The 18,550-nt window shown below is 50.1% G+C and overlaps 1 protein-coding gene across 2 annotated transcripts; it reads right to left on the reverse strand.

Annotated features, from left to right (window-relative positions):
* Window positions 1-1,369: 1,369 nt before the first annotated feature.
* Window positions 1,370-17,878, reverse strand: P2RX4 (purinergic receptor P2X 4). 2 transcript variants are annotated; one of them, XM_068989939.1, is made up of 12 exons: window positions 17,712-17,878; window positions 14,441-14,588; window positions 11,143-11,214; window positions 10,954-11,026; window positions 10,489-10,504; window positions 7,137-7,217; window positions 6,891-7,032; window positions 6,237-6,373; window positions 3,256-3,349; window positions 3,071-3,136; window positions 2,610-2,705; window positions 1,370-1,903 (listed from the first exon to the last, which is right to left on the reverse strand). In XM_068989939.1, the coding sequence occupies exons 1-12, from the start codon at window positions 17,843-17,845 to the stop codon at window positions 1,877-1,879; spliced, it is 1,086 nt and encodes a 361-aa protein (XP_068846040.1). In that variant the 5' UTR covers window positions 17,846-17,878; the 3' UTR covers window positions 1,370-1,876. The 2 variants fall into 2 exon arrangements, with proteins under 2 accessions (XP_068846040.1, XP_068846039.1); XM_068989938.1 differs by having other exon boundaries at window positions 10,408-10,504.
* Window positions 17,879-18,550: the final 672 nt, after the last annotated feature.

Consider the following 18,550-nt stretch of genomic DNA (forward strand, 5'->3'; position numbering starts at 1 on the left):
GTTCCCTGCACTTCAAATGTGAATCCAGCCCACGGCACTGCGTTACTGGCTTTGAACTTCAGTTCTCTGTTATCAGGGAACAGTGGATGAAGTCTGAAAGACTCCTGTTCCGTTACTGCAGAAATAACAGCCCTGAAATACTGGCCTTCAAGTCAAGAGCAGCTGTTGCTATTTAAAGACTCCCCTCCCCCCACGGAGAATCTGATGAAAGCAAGAAGAAATGCCCCAGGTGCCTCACTTTGCAGAGTTTTAGGGGTTTCAGAATCTCCTGGAAGGTCATCCATGGATGCAAGGCTGAAAAAGCTCTACTTAAGAGGGAGTGCCAAGGAGTGCCAACAAGGAGGGCTGTTAGCAGAATGCAAGGCAATTCTGGCGAGTTCAAGACCAGTGCCACCCCCAGCCCTCACCCAATCTTTAGAAAGAGGGGGGGGGCCATAAGAAGTTTCTCCCACTCCAGCAACCATGACTTCTTAGCCTGCAAGAGAATAAACTTTTCCTAAACAGTCCACCTCCATGGGGCCTGTGTGTTCAAGCAGGCATTTTTCAAAACGGTAGCTCAAGGGACTTCCCTGGTGGTCCAGTGGTTAAGAATCTGCCTTTCAATGCAGGGGGTGTGGGTCTGATCCCTGGTCAGGGAACTAAGATCCACACTGTGTCCCATGGCTGGGGAAGAAGGTAGCTTGAACCAAAACTTTTTCAAAGGGGTTGGTAAACTCTTTTTTTTTCCCCCCTCCCAAAGCAAGAAAAGCCCAGGTTGTCAGTTACCCCACAGAAGCAGAGCACTTCTAAAATAAATGTTCCCTTTAACAGTTGGAAATGAATTCCTGACAAGGCGGAGGGGTGGGCTGCTTCCTTTAAGGAGACGCTGAACACCTGATGCAGAATGAAGTGGTGTGAAGGCCCGGCCAGAAATAGCTTCATTAACATTTCAAACCGGTGGCAAGGTAGATGTAGCTGGTGCTGCTTTTGGTTTGAGGCTTCTGGAAGGCAAATGGGGAGAGAGCATAAGCCAACTTCGTGTCCCCTAAAACTGTGTTCCCTGTAGTATACACCCACACACTTATGTAAAATGTAAGCACAGGTAAGACACCACAGGAAAAAAATCTTGTAAACTCCGTAAGAACATAAGCTAATGAAGAACCAGACTTCTTAGGCTTTTAAGAGAAGGTTAAAGTTGGGGGTGGGGGGCGCGGAAACCAGCTCCAGCAATAGACTTGTTTCAGGAACCTTTCTGAACACAGTGAGCTGGGGTAACAGGTGGATTTACTGGTTGAAATAAAAGGGCAGGAAGGAAAGTTCTAGCCCATGCTGTGAAACCACACAGAGATTAAGAAAGTCATTTGTTTTAATGTTTGGTCCTCAGTCATTTAGTGTAGCTCTTCACAAAGGAAAAACACTGGCTCCGCCTCACGAGTGTGGGGTTGAAGCCTCGGTTGGGGGAAGAGGAACAGTGGCCCAGAGTGCTAAAGAGCTATGACCGCACCCAGGGGTCCTGCCTTCCTCATAAAGTGCTTGAATGGAGCTGTCGGGCCTTGGAGGACCGGCCTGGTCTCCCAAGGGGCTGGAGGTGGAAGATTCTGAGGAAAGCCGGCCCTGGAGAAGGCCCCCACGCAGCCATTGCTGCATCACTGGCCTTGGGCCAGAGCTCAGCCCAGTAATGCTGAACTGAAGGCGCAGCAGAGGTGAGCCGGTTGCCACTGTGCAAAGTGGTTTACTGCACAAACCCTACACAGAGAACGCGGGAGCAGCTGGGCAACCCTGCAGTGCTGTGGAGACGACTCAGAATCTGGAACTTTCTCGGGTGACGTGGCAGCCTTTTATCCTTCCTCGCTGTGCTCTGACTAGGGCCATGGAGAGCCCAGGTGAGGGGTGGGCATCATTGGTCCATCTGATTACCAAGACCCTGCAAAGAACAACATGCCTGTCGTCAGCTGATGTGCTTATGGATACGTGTGCACCCACTAGTTGCTGCCTACAGGTAAGCCTGGACCATCTGGGACAAAGGAGGGTCGAGCACTTTCCCCGAGGACATCTGGATGACCCTCCACAACTGAAAGTACTCAGGTAGATCCTAGAGGTACCCAGCCTTTCTTGCTCTACAAGTCAAATTTAAGTAGAGTGTGGACACAGATTTTGTCTTGCTACATTCTCATAAATAACCTGTGCTTAGTCGCTCAGTCAACTCTTTGCAACCCCATGAACTGCAGCCTGCCAGGCTCCTCTGTCCATGGGGATTCTCCAGGCAAGAATATTGGAGTGGGTTGCCATGCCCTCCTCCAGGGGATCTTCCCAACCCAGGGATCGAACCCAGGTCTCCTGCATTGCAGGTAGATTCTTTACCAGTTGAGCTACCAGGGAAGCCCTAACTAGCCTGAGACGTCACTGTTTAAAATGAGGCTAGATTTTAAAGGGTGAGTCCATCTGAAGAAAAGTATGAAGCAAATGTTAGTACAGATGGTCCAGAAATGGAGAGGATGATGAGAGTGGTGTGTGACTGCTTGGGTGGACAATACTCCTAAATGTACTGGGTTCTCACCACTGGTACAAGAGGCAGGTGAGGTCAGGCGCTTTGGCCTTCCTGCCTGCTGGGAGTTCAGGAGGCAGCCTACCTGCTCATAATCTTCCACGTATTTATATTTTTTCTCGCGATAGTAATATCTCTTCTTCATGCAGTAGAGGACTATGACGTCACACAGCACTGTCGCCTGAATGTAGCACAGGGCAAGAAAGAATGAGCCAAGTTGCTGTGGTCTCTGCTCTTCTGTGTGTACCCCTTCCCATGACACCTGGGATCCTCCAAGGAAAGGAAAGGCTCCCTCATCTCTCGGGGGAAACAATTAGGCCCCAAGGGGCATGGTCTTAGAGAATGGCAGGTAGAGGCAGCAGGATGGGGAAAGGCAAACAAGCCTGGAGGGCTGAGTCTAGAAACAAGTCTGGGGTCGAGGGGAAGAACCAGAGTGGCAGTGGAGAGTCTCAACTTGCTGTGCTAGCCACTGCCGGGAGGGCTGCAACCCTGGGGCAGGGGTGGGGGTGGGGATGAGTAACTGGAAAGTCTAAATGAGCCACTCACCACCCCTAAGAGCGCCAAGCCGGAACCAATGTTGATCATGGTGGGGATGATGTCAAATTTCCCAGCCTGTGAGTGATAGGAGAAAAAGAAAAAGTTGTGATGGGGGTAGAGAGTGGGCCCTCTGGCCCCCACCCAACCCAGAAGACTAATGGGCTCTGAACAAGGGGAGCCGGTGGCCAGGCTACCTTTCCAAACACAATGATGTCAAAGCGGATGCCATAGGCTTTGATGAGCGTGCGGTGCTCAGCACCATTTGGGTCGCTGTAGTACTTGGCAAACCTGTGGAGAGAAGGCCAGGTTTCAGTGCAGAGGCACAGGGGCCTGAGACAGCATCTGGATCCTGGCAAGGGTTGTCAGGGTGAACTGCTGAGGCCCTGGCGGAGTTGGCACGGGCTTAGGATTCACTCATGCCTGCATGCTGTATAGACCACACTCTAGTATTCTTGCCTGGAAAATCCCATGGAGGGAGGAGCCTGGTAGGCTACAGTCCATGGGGTCGCAAAGAGTTGGACATGACTGAGCGACTTCACTTCTTCTAGCTCCTCAAGGCCTTTCCTGGCTAATGTGAGCCATGTGGGAGACACGCTGGCCTGCTGAGGAGGAGGGCGCCTGGGCCCACAGCGCAGAATGCCTGGAATGCAGGCAGAAGGGCACACAAAGAGATCCCCCCTCTGTCATCTCTGTCACCTGCTACGACTTAAAACCAGAACTTCCTCCTCTGAAAGTCCTTCCTGACACTGCTGAGCCCCCTGCCTCTGAGTAAGGAGACCTTGGCCACTAATAAAAGGTGGCCAGGCTACAGCAATCATGAAGACTGCTTTGTGGGTGGGGAAGATTAAGCATCAGGATTGGACCTTTTTTTAAAAAAAATTAAAGAACCTTTGACCCATCAGTAGGAAGAGTAGATAAAAATGGTATGTCCACACAATGGAATATTATTTAGCCACAAAAAGAGAGATACTGATAAATGCTACAACATGGATGAACCTGGAAAAAAAATGATGCTAAGTGAAAGAAGCCAGTCATAGAAGGCCACCTATTGTATGAGTCCATTCCTATGAAATTCAAGAATCAGTAAATTAGGTAGATTACTGGTTGCCAGGGGCTGAGGTAGATGGAAGGATAGAGAGGTGAAAGCTTAAGAGGCTGGGGTTTCTTTCTGAGGTGATAAAAATATTCTAAAATTGCAGTAATCATTGCATAACTCTGAATATGAATATGCTTAAAAAAACCCCTCTGAATTCTACTTTAAATGGGTGAACTGTGTAGAATATGAACTATATCTCAATAAAGCCATTTAAAAAGAACAAGAGAGGGAACATTGTGGGGAGAACCACTGAGACTTTCCCCACTTGCTGCCCGTGTTACACAGGTGATCCACCAGGAGCTTAAGCTGTGGCCTGAGATCTGTCTGGCCCCCAACTTCCAGGCCGTGGTCCAGGCCTGGGGAACTCAGGTGGGACTAATGCTGACGGGTGTCCTTGTGAGGACTTCTCTCTGTTCTGGGGTTCCAGCCCAAGCTGGAGGTTTTTCCACAGTGGTTTCTACAAGAACTGTGTAACCACAGAGACAGAGCAGTGCAAATCAGACTCCCTTACTAGGAACAAACGTAAGTATCTTCCCTTCTAATCAGTGAACCAGATGGTTCAAAAGGACAGCAGATCCTGCGTGTATTTGATTCCACACATCATCACTAGGCTTCTCTGATAGCTCGGTTGGCAAAGAATCTGCCTGCAATGCAGGAGACCCCGGTTAGATTCCTGGGTCGGGAAGATCCGCTAGAGAAGGGACAGGTTACCCATTCCAGTATTCCTGGGCTTCTCTTGTGGCTCAGCTGGTAAAGAATCTGCTTGCAGTCGGGAGACCTGGGTTCTATCACTGGGTTGGGAAGATCCTCTGGAGAAGAGAAAGGCTACCCACTCCAGTATTGTGGCCTGGAGAAGTCCATGGACTTTCTAGTCCGTGGGTCGCAAAGAGTAGGACAGGACTGAGCGACTTTCACGTCACTTCACTTCATCACCACTAGAGGGCGATAAGTGCAGGACAAGAGCACCATTCTTCATTCTTGTTTGGAGAATTCCACAGAGGAGCCTGGCGGGCTATACAGTCCATAGGGTCACAAAGAGTCGGACATGACTGAAACGACTTAGCACACAACAGCACAGCCTGCTCAGGTGGTCCTTCCTGGTCCTTGGTTTTGGTGTGGAAAACGCAACAAAGACTGCATGAAAATGTACGTGGTGCAGATTTCATTGGGTCAAGGAAGTGACAATTGTCAGCCAAAAAGTGACTGGTCCCTCAGCCCTCTCCTCAGATTACCAGCTGCACTGGTTTGAATACTGTCCCCCAAGTTCATGTCTACCTAGAACCTGTGAGTGTGACCTTACTTACAAATAGAGTCTCTGCAAATGTAATCACAGTTAAGATGAGGTCATACTGGATTGGGGTGGACCCCAAATCCTATACAACTGGTGTCCTTATAAAAGACGAGGGACACAGACACAGAAAGGAGGAGGCCATGGGATGACAGAGGCAGAGACTGGAGCAATGCACCTGTAAGCCAGGGACCACCAAGGGTGGTCAGGAGCCATCAGAAGCACGAAGAGGCCAGGAGATACACTGGCCTGTATATACAGGAGCCTGGCCTGCAGATACACTGATCTGAAGCTTCTGTTCTCCAGAACTGTGAGAAGACAGTCCTGCCGCTTGGAGCCAGCCAGTTTGTGGTCATTTGTTAGGGCAGTCCTGGGGAACGAGTGCACAGCACCTCCCAACGGATGTACCAGCAAAGGCCTTTCCTGAGACTAAAACCTGTATCCCTGCTCCTTGGAGATTCTAGGGGCCAGATCACCAGAAGCCAATTCATGAGTCAGGCCCCAGAGGCCTTTGGACTGGAGGACCACAGACTCAGCCACTCCTCAGAATCCTGGTAGCGGCTGGTCTGGGAAAGCTAAAACAGGCAGACTCTCTTGGAGGCAAGAAAAGGCAGGGAGGGCTCTCACGCGTTGGAATGCCATGGGGGCGAGGCCCTGCTTGGACCACTCTCCCTGGCGCATGCTTCCCCTCCTGCCCTTGGTCTTGGGTGGGCGTGGAGGCCCCCACTGGGGAGTGATCTAGTTGCCATCGCCCCCAACACATGAGGCATGGGGCCCAAGCTCGCACCCACCTGAAATTGTAGCCTGGGGATACGTTGTGGGCTGTGTCCCGGGTGTCCAGGCGGCGGAAGGAATACCTGGGCAGGCAGAAGGAGGCAGCCCTGTCCAGGTTGCAGTTCCACTTGATCTGGATGCCCATGATGCCTCCCTGTGGGGTGCGAGCAGAGCCCGTTCTAGAAGGTGATGTGTCAAAGGTTGTGCTAGAACAGCCAGGACTGGGACTTCCCTGGTGGTTCAGTAGCTAAGACTCCGAAAGCCGGAGGCCTGGGCTCAATCCCTGATCAGAGAACTAGATCCCACATGCCGCAACTAAACACCCTGCATGAGGCAGCTAAGGACCCCGCATGCCACAGTGTAGATCCCATGCACTGCAACTAAGACCATGTATGCATATTAAGTCGCTTCAGTCATGTCCAACTCTTTGCGACCCCATGGACTGTAGCCCGCCAGGCTACTCTGTCCATGAGATTTTCCAGGCAGGAATACTGGAGTGGGTTGCTATGCCCTCCTCCAGGGGATCTTCCCCACTCAGGGATCAAACCTGGGTCTCCCGCATTGCAGGCGGATTCTTTACCAGCTGAGCTACTAGGGAAGCCACAACTAAGACCTGGTACAGCCAAATAAATAATTTTTTTTTTTTAAGAAAAGCCAAGACCTGCACCTACCTCAGTGGCTATATCCTGGAAGCTGTGCCCTGCGCTCTCCACAATTTTTCCAAGTCGGAATATGGGGCAGAAGGGATCTGTTTTCGCATCATAAATGCATGTTTTGAGGTAGGCGGTGGTGATGTTGGGAAGGATATTCCTCCTAAAGTCAGGAGGAAGCAGAAAATAGGAGCGAGGAAAACCTCAAAGAAGAGCCGGAAGTTTCTCCAAGACATTGGTGAACTCACACGGCTGGTCGCCACTTACTTGCTGAAGTTAAATTTGGGATACCAGATGTTGTTCTTAACCAAAAGAGTGAAGTTTTCTGCAGCCCTTAAAAAAGCAGGCCTGAAAAAAATTAACATATTGTTAATAAAAGTACAAACATATGTACACTCCTAATATACCTAGGTAATATTTTTAAGCGGCAGACACGTGTGTCTTACAATATCACTTTGCTAAGAAAAAAGTAAAACGTTTCTCATGGTTTTTGTTTTTTTTTTTGCTACTCTCCTCTGCATAAACACTAGGTCAAGAGAGGAAACAGTAAACCAAGGTTTCTGGTTTCTTCCAAGCACAGAAGGGCAGGGCCTTTTCCTTGAGGCCATGGGAATTTAAGAACCTGAGGAATAGCTACCGACATGGGTGGGAGGGGCAGGGCCTCCTAGCCTCCCTAGCAATCACTGGGTCCGGCAGGTGCTGGGTTTCAGGGCTTACCTCAGGTGTTCCCAACAGATCTGGTTTAACAAGTGAAAGCAAAGGTGAGTTCACCTAGAGGCTGGAAACGGCATGTGGCGCGTGACTGCTGCTGCACCACCTCTTTCTGGAAGTGCCACGTCCACTCCTGCTGAGGGCAGAAGCAGAATCTGTCCCTGGATGGGGAGTCTTAGAGCCTTTCTACAGGGGGATATGGCAGTGTGAACTGACCCCTAGTGGAGGAGGCCCCGCCAACCCAGGTTGAATTTTTTTTTTTGGCTGCATCACCTGGCATGCACAATCTGTTCCCCGACCAGGGATTGAACCTGTGGCCCCCTGCAGCGTTAAGTGCAGAGTCTTAACCACTGGACCACCAGAGAAGTCCCTCAATTCACCTTTTTTTCTTTTAATTGACATTCATTTCTAAATAAAACTTTCCATCATAACTATAAAAAAATATTATTTGCCACAAGTCAGAGGTCATCACTCAAATAAATATAACTAAGTTAGAACAATGTCATTACAAACTGTGGTTCCCATGTTTGTCGTGTACTGAGCCTGGGGCTTGTTCTTGGTGAGAAATGGAAATCGGTGAGGGATACAGACTCCAGACCAGCACCTCCTCCTTGACATCCACTCAGGGCTGAATAAGAGTGAAGACGGGAATGCCTTTCCGTGTGACTCAGTGTTATTTCATGTTATCAGTAAACACTTAAAAACCATCCTACACTGATGAGATCTGTAACAGCGCTGTGCAGTGAAAATACACTGTGAGACACAAAGTGTTAGTCGCTCAGCTGTGTCTGACTCTTTGCAACCCCATGGACTGTACCCTGCCAGGCTCCTCTGTCCATGGAATTCTCCAGGCAAGAATACTGGAGTGGGGTGCCATTCCCTTCTCCAGGGGATCTTCCCAACCCAGGGATCAAGACACAAACTGTGTTGTAATTTAAGTTTCCTGATAGTCACGTTAAAAAGTAACAAGTGAAATGAACTTTTCTATAATAACTCCATATGTCTAAAATAAGATTCCAACATGTAAACAACAAAGAATATTATTAATGAGATACTGTGATTTAGTCGTTAAGTTGTGTCTGACTCTTGTGACCCCATGGACTGTACCCCACCAGGCTCCTCTGTCCACTGTATTTCCCAGGCAAGAATACTGGAATAGGTTGCCATTTCTTTCTCTAGGGGATCTTCCTGACCCAAGGATGTAACCAACATCTCCTCCATTGCAGGTGGATTCTTTACTGCTGAGCTATCAGGGAAGCCCTAATCAGATATGACATATGCTTTTCTTAAATTAATTTAAAGTATGCAGAACCTGGAGTGGATTTTACCCTGAGAGCTCACTTTGGACCCAGCTGCATTTCTTCCTTCCTTTCTTTCTTTCCTAGGCATGCAGCATGTTAATTTCCTGGCCGTGGATGGAACCCATGCCCCCTGTATTGACAGCATGGAGTCTTAACCACTGACTCACCAGGTAAGCCCCCCAGGCTGCATTTCAAGTACTCAGTAGCCACACGTGGCCACCAGCTCCATAAGGTCCTTTCCAGCCCCAGAATGCTAGGATTCCTGTCTTGTGGAATTCCCTTCCCTAGCTGGAACTGCTGCCCTCAACAACCTGCAGATCTCAACACTGTCTTGTGTTGCGACACACCCAGGATGATGTTCACCTGGTTACCTGCTCCCCTGGGCTAATCTAGGCCTCAGTCTGAATTCTGAGCAAGAAAGGCCTCCAGGTTGCTAGCAATTCCAGATTCCAAAAGCATTACCTCTAGCTCCACCCACTCACAGCACAGACGATCACAGTTAGGCTGTGTTACTCAATGTTACTCAAGGCAACCTTGAACCTGCTCTAGTTTATCAAATACACGTCCATGAACATTAATAATCTTCCTGCCCAGCATGTGCTCCCCTTTTTTCTGGTAACAGAATGCCATGTTTCCTTTAGAATCCATTCAGCCTGTGTCATCTGGGTGGATCTGACTTCACCTCTAGCCAGGAAGGCCTGTGACCCAGGCCCGAGTCATAAGCAAAATCCATCCCCCAACCACAGGAATGGGCTGGATGGTTTGACAGATGTGGCTGAAGATGTAAAGATGGACAGGTCTAGAATCTCTGTGGGTTTCCCAGGTGGCATAGTGGTAAAGAATCCGCCTGCCAATGCAGGAGACTCAAGAGATACAAGTTTGATCCCTGGGTTGGGAAGATCCCTGGGTTAGGAAGATCCCTGGGAGGAAGGTATGGCAACCCACCCCAGTACTCTTGCCTAGAGAATCCTCATGGACAGAGCAGCCCGGTGGGCTACAGTCCACAGGGTTGCAAAGAGTCGGACATGACTGAGCACACACAGAACCTCCATGGACAGCTGGGCAGGGAGACCTGGGATATGTCATGGGTCCTGGGAATGAAGCCAACATGGAAGAAAGCAGAGCCAAGAGGTGGAGACTCAGATGCTGTCCACTGAGGCCCAGATCTAGCCATGCTGGGATCTCTGTGGTTAGGTGAACAATAAACTGCCCCCACTGTGAATGCATGTGTGTGAGCATGCATGTGTGTATGTGTGTGTGTGCACATACCCGCTTAAGTCCCTGAGAACTGTTTCCTGTCAGTTACTTGCAACTAACAGATTTCTTACATAGAAATAAGTCATCTGCACTCTTATCATGGGTGATAAACACCGTGGCCCATCCACCACTGATGGTTGAGAACCGTCAGCCCAGGGAAGCCTGCCAGCACAGGCCGACACCGAGAGCACAAAGCACAATTCCCGGTTGCCTCCCCCAAGCCCGAGACCCAGCCTTGAGGACACTTGCGTTCCTTGAGTAGGACTCACTTTGGCACTTCTGTGTCGTCCTCCACCGGGCACCAGGCTGCCACCTCGCATGTCTTCAAGGTCCCATTGAATGACACGCACCTCCCTGTCGCGACTCCTACAGGGGAGAGGGGCACCCAGGTCTGCGGGGGTCTTCTACTTTTTACTTTGTGAGTCAGAGTGGAAGCTCTGCCATGCATCCTATGCAGTCAGTCTCAAGCTATTCTGATCCTGGGATTTACACTGTCCAGAGATTCAAACTGGAGGAAAAGATCTGTCTGAGACCTAGCCACATCTCTGCTTTGCCGATCACAGGGTGATGCTGAGCCACAGGACAGGGCAAGATCTGGGATGGTTTCTGGGGTGCAAAGAACAGAGATGAATTTCGAGAGGGTCCTGGGACCCCCGTCTGGGTCATGTGAAGGCACTGGGGGGTGCGGGGGAGTCCTCCACCGTGGATATCTCCCTCTGAGAGGGCCCCTCCCCCACCACGGGGAGGCAGTCTGCTTGGGGGCTGCCCGCCCCAGCCTAAGCGTCTCCTGTGGGGTCATGGTCACAGATTCATACCGCTGCTGTGGGTGCCTGCAGAGCCGGCAGTGCAGTTGGCATCAGTTTCACACACAGTGGTCTTACCCGGGATCTGGAGGAGGAAGAACCAGTGAAAACAGGTTTCACACAGCCTGGCCCCACCTGCTGTGGGACAAAGATGGAGAGGAGGGTATGAGGCCCAAGGCTCTTCTCCAAGAAGCTCCCTACCTCAGGACAGAAGCCTTGTGTCTGGTTCATGGTGATGACCATGTTGGTCATGATGAAGACAGAGTTTTCCTCCTGCAGAGAGGGTAAAGGGGAGACAGTGCTGCATGTGACCTTCAGGGGAGCCAGGTAGAGCCACAAGGAGGTTCAGACATGCCTTTATTACGACAGTACCTTTCACTTCTCCCACATGCCACACCAGAGATAGTTAAACACTGATCTTAGGGTCTCCCATTCTTGCCTAAGAGAGTTTATAACCGACTGGAAACAGGGACTCAAACACCTGCACGTGTGTTCACAGCAGCAGCATTTACAATAGGCCAAAGGTGGAAATAACTCTGCATCTATCATGGGGTGAATGGATAAACAAACTGCAGTCCACACCTGTAATGGAATATGACTCAGCCATACAAAGGAGCGAAACACTGACATGGCTACAAGGTGGATGAACTTCAGAATATGACGCTGAGTCCAAGAAGTCAGATACAAAAGGCCACGCAGTGTGTGAGCCCATCGATATGAAATGTACAGAAGAGGCAAATCCAGAGATGGAAAGTAGATTAGTGGTTGTAAAGGGGTCGGGGGTGGGGGGGAGGTGGACGAGGAGGTGACAGCTTAATGAGCGTGGGGTTTTCTTTCAGACTGATAAAAATGTTCTGCAGCTAGATTGAGGTGATGTTGCACATCCCTGTGAATGTGCTAAATGCCACTGAATTTGTCATTCTGAACTGGTTAATAATGCGATACGTGAATTTCACCTCCATTAAAAAAGACACAAAACATGTCTACACCCTGAAATGGCTCCTTAATAAAACTTGACTTGTTGAGGGGAAAGAGCCAAGAAGTGCCTGGAATGTCCTCTGCCAACTGGACTACCTCAGAGGCCCAGAAACATGAGAGCTCAAAGGTCTCAAGTTTGGCTGGTTCTCTTTCCTAACAGAAACTGAAGTAAATACATCAAACATACTATACAGAAGACCCAATGACACTTCTCCCTTAGAGAAGGTTCTGTTTCCTCCTCCGAAGTATGAAAGCGCCCAATGGTTGATTTGAAGTTTGTGATCAACAGGTCGCTTGGGGATGAGATTGGAGAATTGCTAACAGTGACCTGCTGCTGCTGGTGCTGCTGGTGCTGCTGCTAAGTCACTTCAGTCGTGTCCGACTCTGTGCGACCCCATAGACGGCAGCCCACCAGGCTCCCCCGTCCCTGGGATTCTCCAGACAAGAACACCAGAGTGGGTAGTGACCTTCTAGTATATGGAATAAAAGACAAAGGTCCTGCAAACTCAAGTTGGACCTCCCACAATGGCCACTGGTACTCTAAAATGAAATGCTCTGAGCAGTTCACATTTCCAGGAAGAGCAGTCAGTGCCGGGAGCCATCAAGGAAACTCAAGGACCAAAGAGTTTCCAGATGTTTCCACCCTCAGGTCTGACAAGGTGATGGAAGCTCTGGGAACAGTTGGCATCTTTCAAGGACACTTCAAGGACACGTGAATGTGAAGTTTCTCAGTCGTGTTTGACTCTTTGCAACCCCATGGACTGCAGCCTACCAGGTTCCTCAGTCCATGGAATTTTCCAGGCAAGAGTACTGGAGTGGGTTGCCATTTCCTTCTCCAGGGGATCTTCCCAACCGAGAGATCGAACCCAGGTCTCCCACACTGTAGGTGGACGCTTTACCATCTGAGCCACCAGGGAAGCCCCTTTCAAGGACAGGCCTGGAGCAATGCATGTTAGCAGTGGAGGAAATGGCTGGAGGGGGAGGCATGATGATGGGGCAGGAGGCCCAGGTCAGGTGCCCTGTCAGGCTCCTGTGTTCCATACATAGACACACTGCTCGCTTGGTATTTACAGAAGGCTACTCCTACATTGCTCCTGAATTAGACCTGAACAAGTCAGTGAGATTTACTTTTTGTTTCCTATTTCTTATCTCCTTTAAGTTTAGAGAAATTTAGGTCTGGAGGTGAGCTGAGTAGATGTGGTGCAAACAGATATTTGTGTTCTGTCTTTGGAGAAGCACAAGGGTATCATGAGAGCTCGTGAGGAGAACCCTGCAGAACTCACATGGCCCCCAGCCCTGATCTGAGATGGAAGGCAAAGTTGCTGTGTTTTCTCTTCCACCGAGGATCACAAGCAGGGTGCCGTATCCTTCTGCGTGTTCAGTAAACAGGCTGAGCATGATATTCCTAGAACCTGCCACAATGAGGCTGTGGCTTCACAGGAAGCAGAGGTCTCTCTGTTGGGACAGGTGCATGCCTACAGGACCAGCTTCCTCCAGCTAACTATAAATCCTCTGTTCCATTTGACTTTTACGGCTCCATTAGCTCTGACTTCTCTCTGGGCATCCCACCAGACCCTTTCCTTGAGAAGGCAGAAGGAAAATGAACACACTTGAAGAAAAAAAGAGTTTCTAAAGTCATTGCTCTAAGCCAAGAGTTGGCAGCTTATCTGCACCTGGCCAGCGCAGTCACCTGAGCATGGGGGCCATCTGGAAAGATATGTGGGGACTGGCTATGGATCACAGTCATATCATGGGTAAAGAGAGTCAATATTTAACTTGGAGCTTGTGGATTAACAGACGGAAGACTACGATGCTGTGTCAGCTTCTTCCCTTCCCTTTGTTCCTGATGGAATCCCATGTGGGTAGATCTGTTTCCTTCTTTTTGGCTCTGGGTCTCTAATAGCTGGGGCCTTCCCAGGTGGCTCAGTGGTAAAGAATCTGCCTGCAATGCAAGAGATGTGGGTTTGATCCCTGGGTAGGGAAAATCCCTTGGAAAAGGAAATGGCAACCCACTCTAGAATTCTTGCCTGGGAAATCACATGGACAGAGGAGCCTGGTGGACTACAGGCCATGGGGTCGCAAAAGAGTTGGACGCAACTCAACAACAACTCTAATGACTGAAAAGATTTACCTTGCAGGTTTACAACAATAAAGTTAAATCACAGAATGTGGAAAGGTGAAAGTTTCACCTGCACTTTTCCCAGGATTTAAAACATATGCTTTTTCACCTTTCAGGGCCTGAGACAGACCGAAGTGTCCATATGGAAAGCTTTCTCTGTTTAAGCCAGCCATGTTTCAGGGCTGAAGAAACACAGCCAACTGAATATTGCCTATTAGACCCTAAGCCAAAAAGAGGCCTGTCTATACTGCTTTCTTGGACTAGAACAATCAATGTGGGCACTGGTGATGTGAGCATGCTGATCTGGGCACACTGATCCCCAGTCAGGTGGGCAAAGTCAAAGGGAAAGCAGTGAACTAGGGGCCTGAAGTTTAAAAGACAGAGTCACAGTGGGAGGCTTACCTGAGCTGGAATCACATAATCAGCTACATCCCAGATCCGGAATCCAAGTTTAGAAGTGTTGGTCATGGTGACGCCCTTGGCTTTCACAGTAACTGAGCTGACCACAGAGTCTGTTTCCTGGTAACCCTTTTCCCACACAAACACCCACCTATAAAATAAAACAGGTCTCTTAAATTGCAGATATGGAGAGCCTACTGGACAGTGAGTTGCTGTCAGAAGTCAGAAACAGATGGTTTCACAGCAGTCACTATGTAAATAAATATTACCTCATCCTGTGACTGATAACACAATTAGATAACTGAGAAATGTTCAGTCTCTTTTTGAAGGAAGAATTACCTTTGATCACATTTGGAAAAGAGATCACAATTTCATCAAGAGGAACTGAATCAGGAAGTAGTCAAGAATCAGGAAGTTAAGAGATGGTGTTTTTCTTTCCCAAATCCCCTAAATTCAGATCCTGAGTCAGATTTGATCACAGCAAGACGTATAAAAGCAAAGCATTTACTGCTTAAAAAATCCCATAACAAAGGCAGACAACCCTCCACAGGAACCCTATGAAGCTACACTGCCCAGGAACTTCACTGGTGTCCCAGTGGTTAAGAATCCACCTGTTAACACAAGGGACATGGGTTCACTCCTGGTCAGGGTAGATTCCACATGCCTCAGGGCAACTAAGCCCGTGTAACACAACTACTGAGCCAGTGCTCTAGAGCCCGACTCTTTGCGACCCCGTGGACTGTAGCCTATCAGGCTCCTCCATCCATGGGATTTTCCAGGCAAGAGTGCTGGAGTGGATTGCCATTTCCTTCAGGGGATCTTCCTGTCCTAGGAATTGAACCCAGGTCTCCCGCATTGCGGGCAGATGCTTTACTGTCTGAGCCACCAGGGAAGCCCCGCAATAAGAGAAGCCACCACAATGAGAAGTGCGAGCTCAGCAGCGCAGAGCAGCCCCCACTTGCCACAACTAGACAAAGCCGTGTTGCAGCAGTGAAGACTCAGTGCAGCCCAAAATAAATTGATTAAAAAAAAAAACTGCATTGCCCAACAGAAATACAACATGAGTCATATATGTAATTTAAACATTTCTAGTAGCGATGCTAAAAAGAAACAGGTAAAATTAATTTTAATATATTTTATGTAACTCAGTATGTCCAATATATCTTAACATTATCAATATAAGATGTGTTAATATGATATTTAACTTTTTTTTGTACTATTTCCTTGAAATCTGGTGTGCATTTTACAGTGACAGCACATTTCGATTTGGAGCAGGAATACTTCAAATGCTCAACAGCCTCATGGGACTTCTGGCTACCATACAGTACAAGTGCCAACGTACTGTATGTAGTCAAGAACTTTAAGATACCGCAAAGTAGGTGTAAACTGATCCTCCTATGAGCAGCAAAAGCCAAAAGGAAAAAGCTGCATGACAATTCCTGATTCCAAAGGTCCAACCTAGCACTGTGAGTTTAGTGAACCCACTAGTGGTGGTGGTTTAGTCACTAAGTCGTGTCCGACTCTTGCGACCCCCTGGACTGTAGCCCACAAGTCTCCTCTGTCCATGGGATTTTCCAGGCAAGAATATTGAAGTGGATTGCCATTTCCTTCTCCAAGGGATCTTCCCAACCCAGGAATTGAACCCCGGTCTCTTGCATTGCAGGCAGATTCTTTACCAGCTGAGCTAAGAGGGAAGCCCAACCCATTAGTAATGGGTTTCAAAATTGAAGGGTCCATCCCAATCACTGGGTTGGTTGTGATGATACTTTATGTGACTAATGAGTCCAATCTTGGGGGTTGGCCAGGTGGTTGTGATGTAGACTCCATACCTGGAAAAGCTATTTTACTGAACACTGTCAGTACCTACTGCTGCTGTGCCGATAGATGGTAGAAGCCAAACCTGCCAGATTATGTGGATTCTTTCAGAGAGTGTTAACAGATTCCAAGCCCCACCCCAGTGGAGGGGGGTGGATTCCTGTTACCTTTAAACAATTCCTCCGATGAGTCTCTCATGATCAGATAGGTTTGGGAAACACTAAGAAACTGGTTCCTAAACTTTGCTGCACACTGGAATCACCTGGGGAGGTGGTCATACTCTACAGCACTTCAATCAGAAGATCTGGGTCTGAGAGCCAGTAAGCAGTATATTTTAAAGATCCCCAAATGGCTCTATGTGCAGTTTGGGGAACACTGTATTAGGCATTTTAACAAAACAAAACAAACAAAAAATGATGCATTAGATAACATCTGTCAGCTCAGCACCTGTAGACACTCCAGGTGGACCACGAAGGCAGGCCGATTTGGTAAATTAACTTCCACCTTCTGGCTAGAGTTTAATTTTAGTGTAATGGGTACATCAATTAAAGTTAAGCACTCGGTAAGGACTTACGGTGGCAGGACAGGTAAGCAAAAAGGGCAGCATGGCAAATGATGAGGATAGGGCTGGTGCCTATACCAAAGACTCCAACAACCCCACAATAGGAAGGAACTGAACTTTAAGTGATTTTTCAAAGTGTGACCTGTTATCCTGGGTTACCACATGATGCTCAAAGGAAAGGACAGGAAGCCACAGACCCCAAAGGAACCAAGTGGAAGTCTCAAAACTTGGCTTCTGTTAGCAGACCATCAGAATGGGAAAGTGAAAGTGAAGTCGCTCAGTCGTGTCCGACTCTGCGACCCCGTGGACTGTAGCCTACCAGGCTTCTCTGTCTATGGGATACTCCAGGCAAGAATACTGGATTGGGTTACCGTTTCCTTCTCCAGGGGATCTTCCCGACCCAGGGATCGAACCTGGGTCTCCCGCATTGGAGGCAAACGCTTTAACCTCAGCCACCAGGGAAGGGAAGCTCACAGCGGGAAGTGAAGAGCAAAGAGTGAGAAGTTTAGGGCGAAGCCCTCCCAGCCCCCGTCAAAGGCCATCGGGGAGCAAGTCAGAAGGGCAAGAAGCAGGAATGGCGAGGATGAAGGTCTAGCTAGGCTTTGCCTTCAAGACACAACATCAAAGCAGCCTCCGGACCCAGACCCGGGACAGAGCCGGTCCCCCTCGAGGCTGGGGGTGGAGTGGAGTAGATGGAGGATTTGGGGAGTGGGGATATGTCACAGGCTTCGGGTCGCTGTCCCCAGGACCCCACCTGGAGGGCGCTCGCGGGGCTCAGCCGAAGACCTAGGCCAGGATGAGCAGGTGCGCGGCCGGGACCCAGGAGGAGCTCCCGGCCTTCGGGCCACGCCCTGACCCCAGGACCCCGGCGGGGTGGATGCCCGCGGCCGCGCTCACCCGATGACGTAGGCCAGGATGAGCAGCTGCACCGTGCGGTTCATGAGCCCCACTTTACGGCTGCGGATGAGCACGATGCGCGGCGTGTCGTACTCGAACAGGAAGGCCCCCAGCACCGCGCAGCAGCCCGCCATGGCGCCGCCGCCGAGCCGCCCGGCTCTGCGCTCTAGGCCCGGTTGCCGGCTCCGCCGCCGCGTCCCTTCCCGGGAGCCCCGCCTGGAATCGCTGTTCGCGGCGGGGAGGGCCCGGAAGGAGGCGGCGCTGGCCCTGAGGGGACGGGGCCGGGCGGAAGGCGTGACCTCCCCCTCGGGTACGAGTGCCCTGCCGCCTCAGGGGGGCCGGAGGACGAGCGACCTTCTCAGGGGCAATGAGCCCGGGGGCTGAGGTGACTCCTCCTCGGGAACGAATGATCCCTGAGGAGAGGGGCGAGGGAATAATGGAGCGAGCGACCCCTTCAAGGGGGATGAACTCCACGGGGACGAATGACCCCAAGAGGAGGTCCAGGGAGGACCAGTGAAGCTCAGGGGAGATAGAGCCCCAGAGACTGACCACCCCCTTGGGAACAAGATACCCTGCCCCCCCACACCTTAGACGGGCAGTGCGACCCCCGTGGGATGTCTAGAAGTGACTGCAGGCGGAGGGGAGGGAGGCTAAGGATGGGGGCAGCTTAGGAGAAAGAGTAGTCCGACTGGAAGTTCAAACTCATGCAGGCCCCAGTGGCGGGGTGGGGGTGGGGGGTGTGCAGCGGCCGCCTTCTCTATTGCGGGGGGGGGGGGTTAGTTGCTCAGTCATGTATGACTCTATGCGACCCCATGGACGGTAGCCCGCCAGGCTTCTCT

The sequence above is a fragment of the Capricornis sumatraensis genome, chromosome 17, assembly GCF_032405125.1.
Source record: "Capricornis sumatraensis isolate serow.1 chromosome 17, serow.2, whole genome shotgun sequence".
Lineage (NCBI taxonomy): Eukaryota > Metazoa > Chordata > Mammalia > Artiodactyla > Bovidae > Capricornis > Capricornis sumatraensis.

Coding starts and splice junctions, on each gene's coding strand:
- P2RX4 (XM_068989938.1), bottom strand. CDS start 17,845: ATGGCGGGCTGCTGCGCGGTGCTGGGGGCCTTCCTGTTCGAGTACGAC. Junction 6,374..6,890: donor TCCAGGATATAGCCACTGAG/GTAGGTGCAGGT, acceptor CGCACCCCACAG/GGAGGCATCATGGGCATCCA. Junction 3,350..6,236: donor TCCCCAGGCTACAATTTCAG/GTGGGTGCGAGC, acceptor TTCTCTCCACAG/GTTTGCCAAGTACTACAGCG.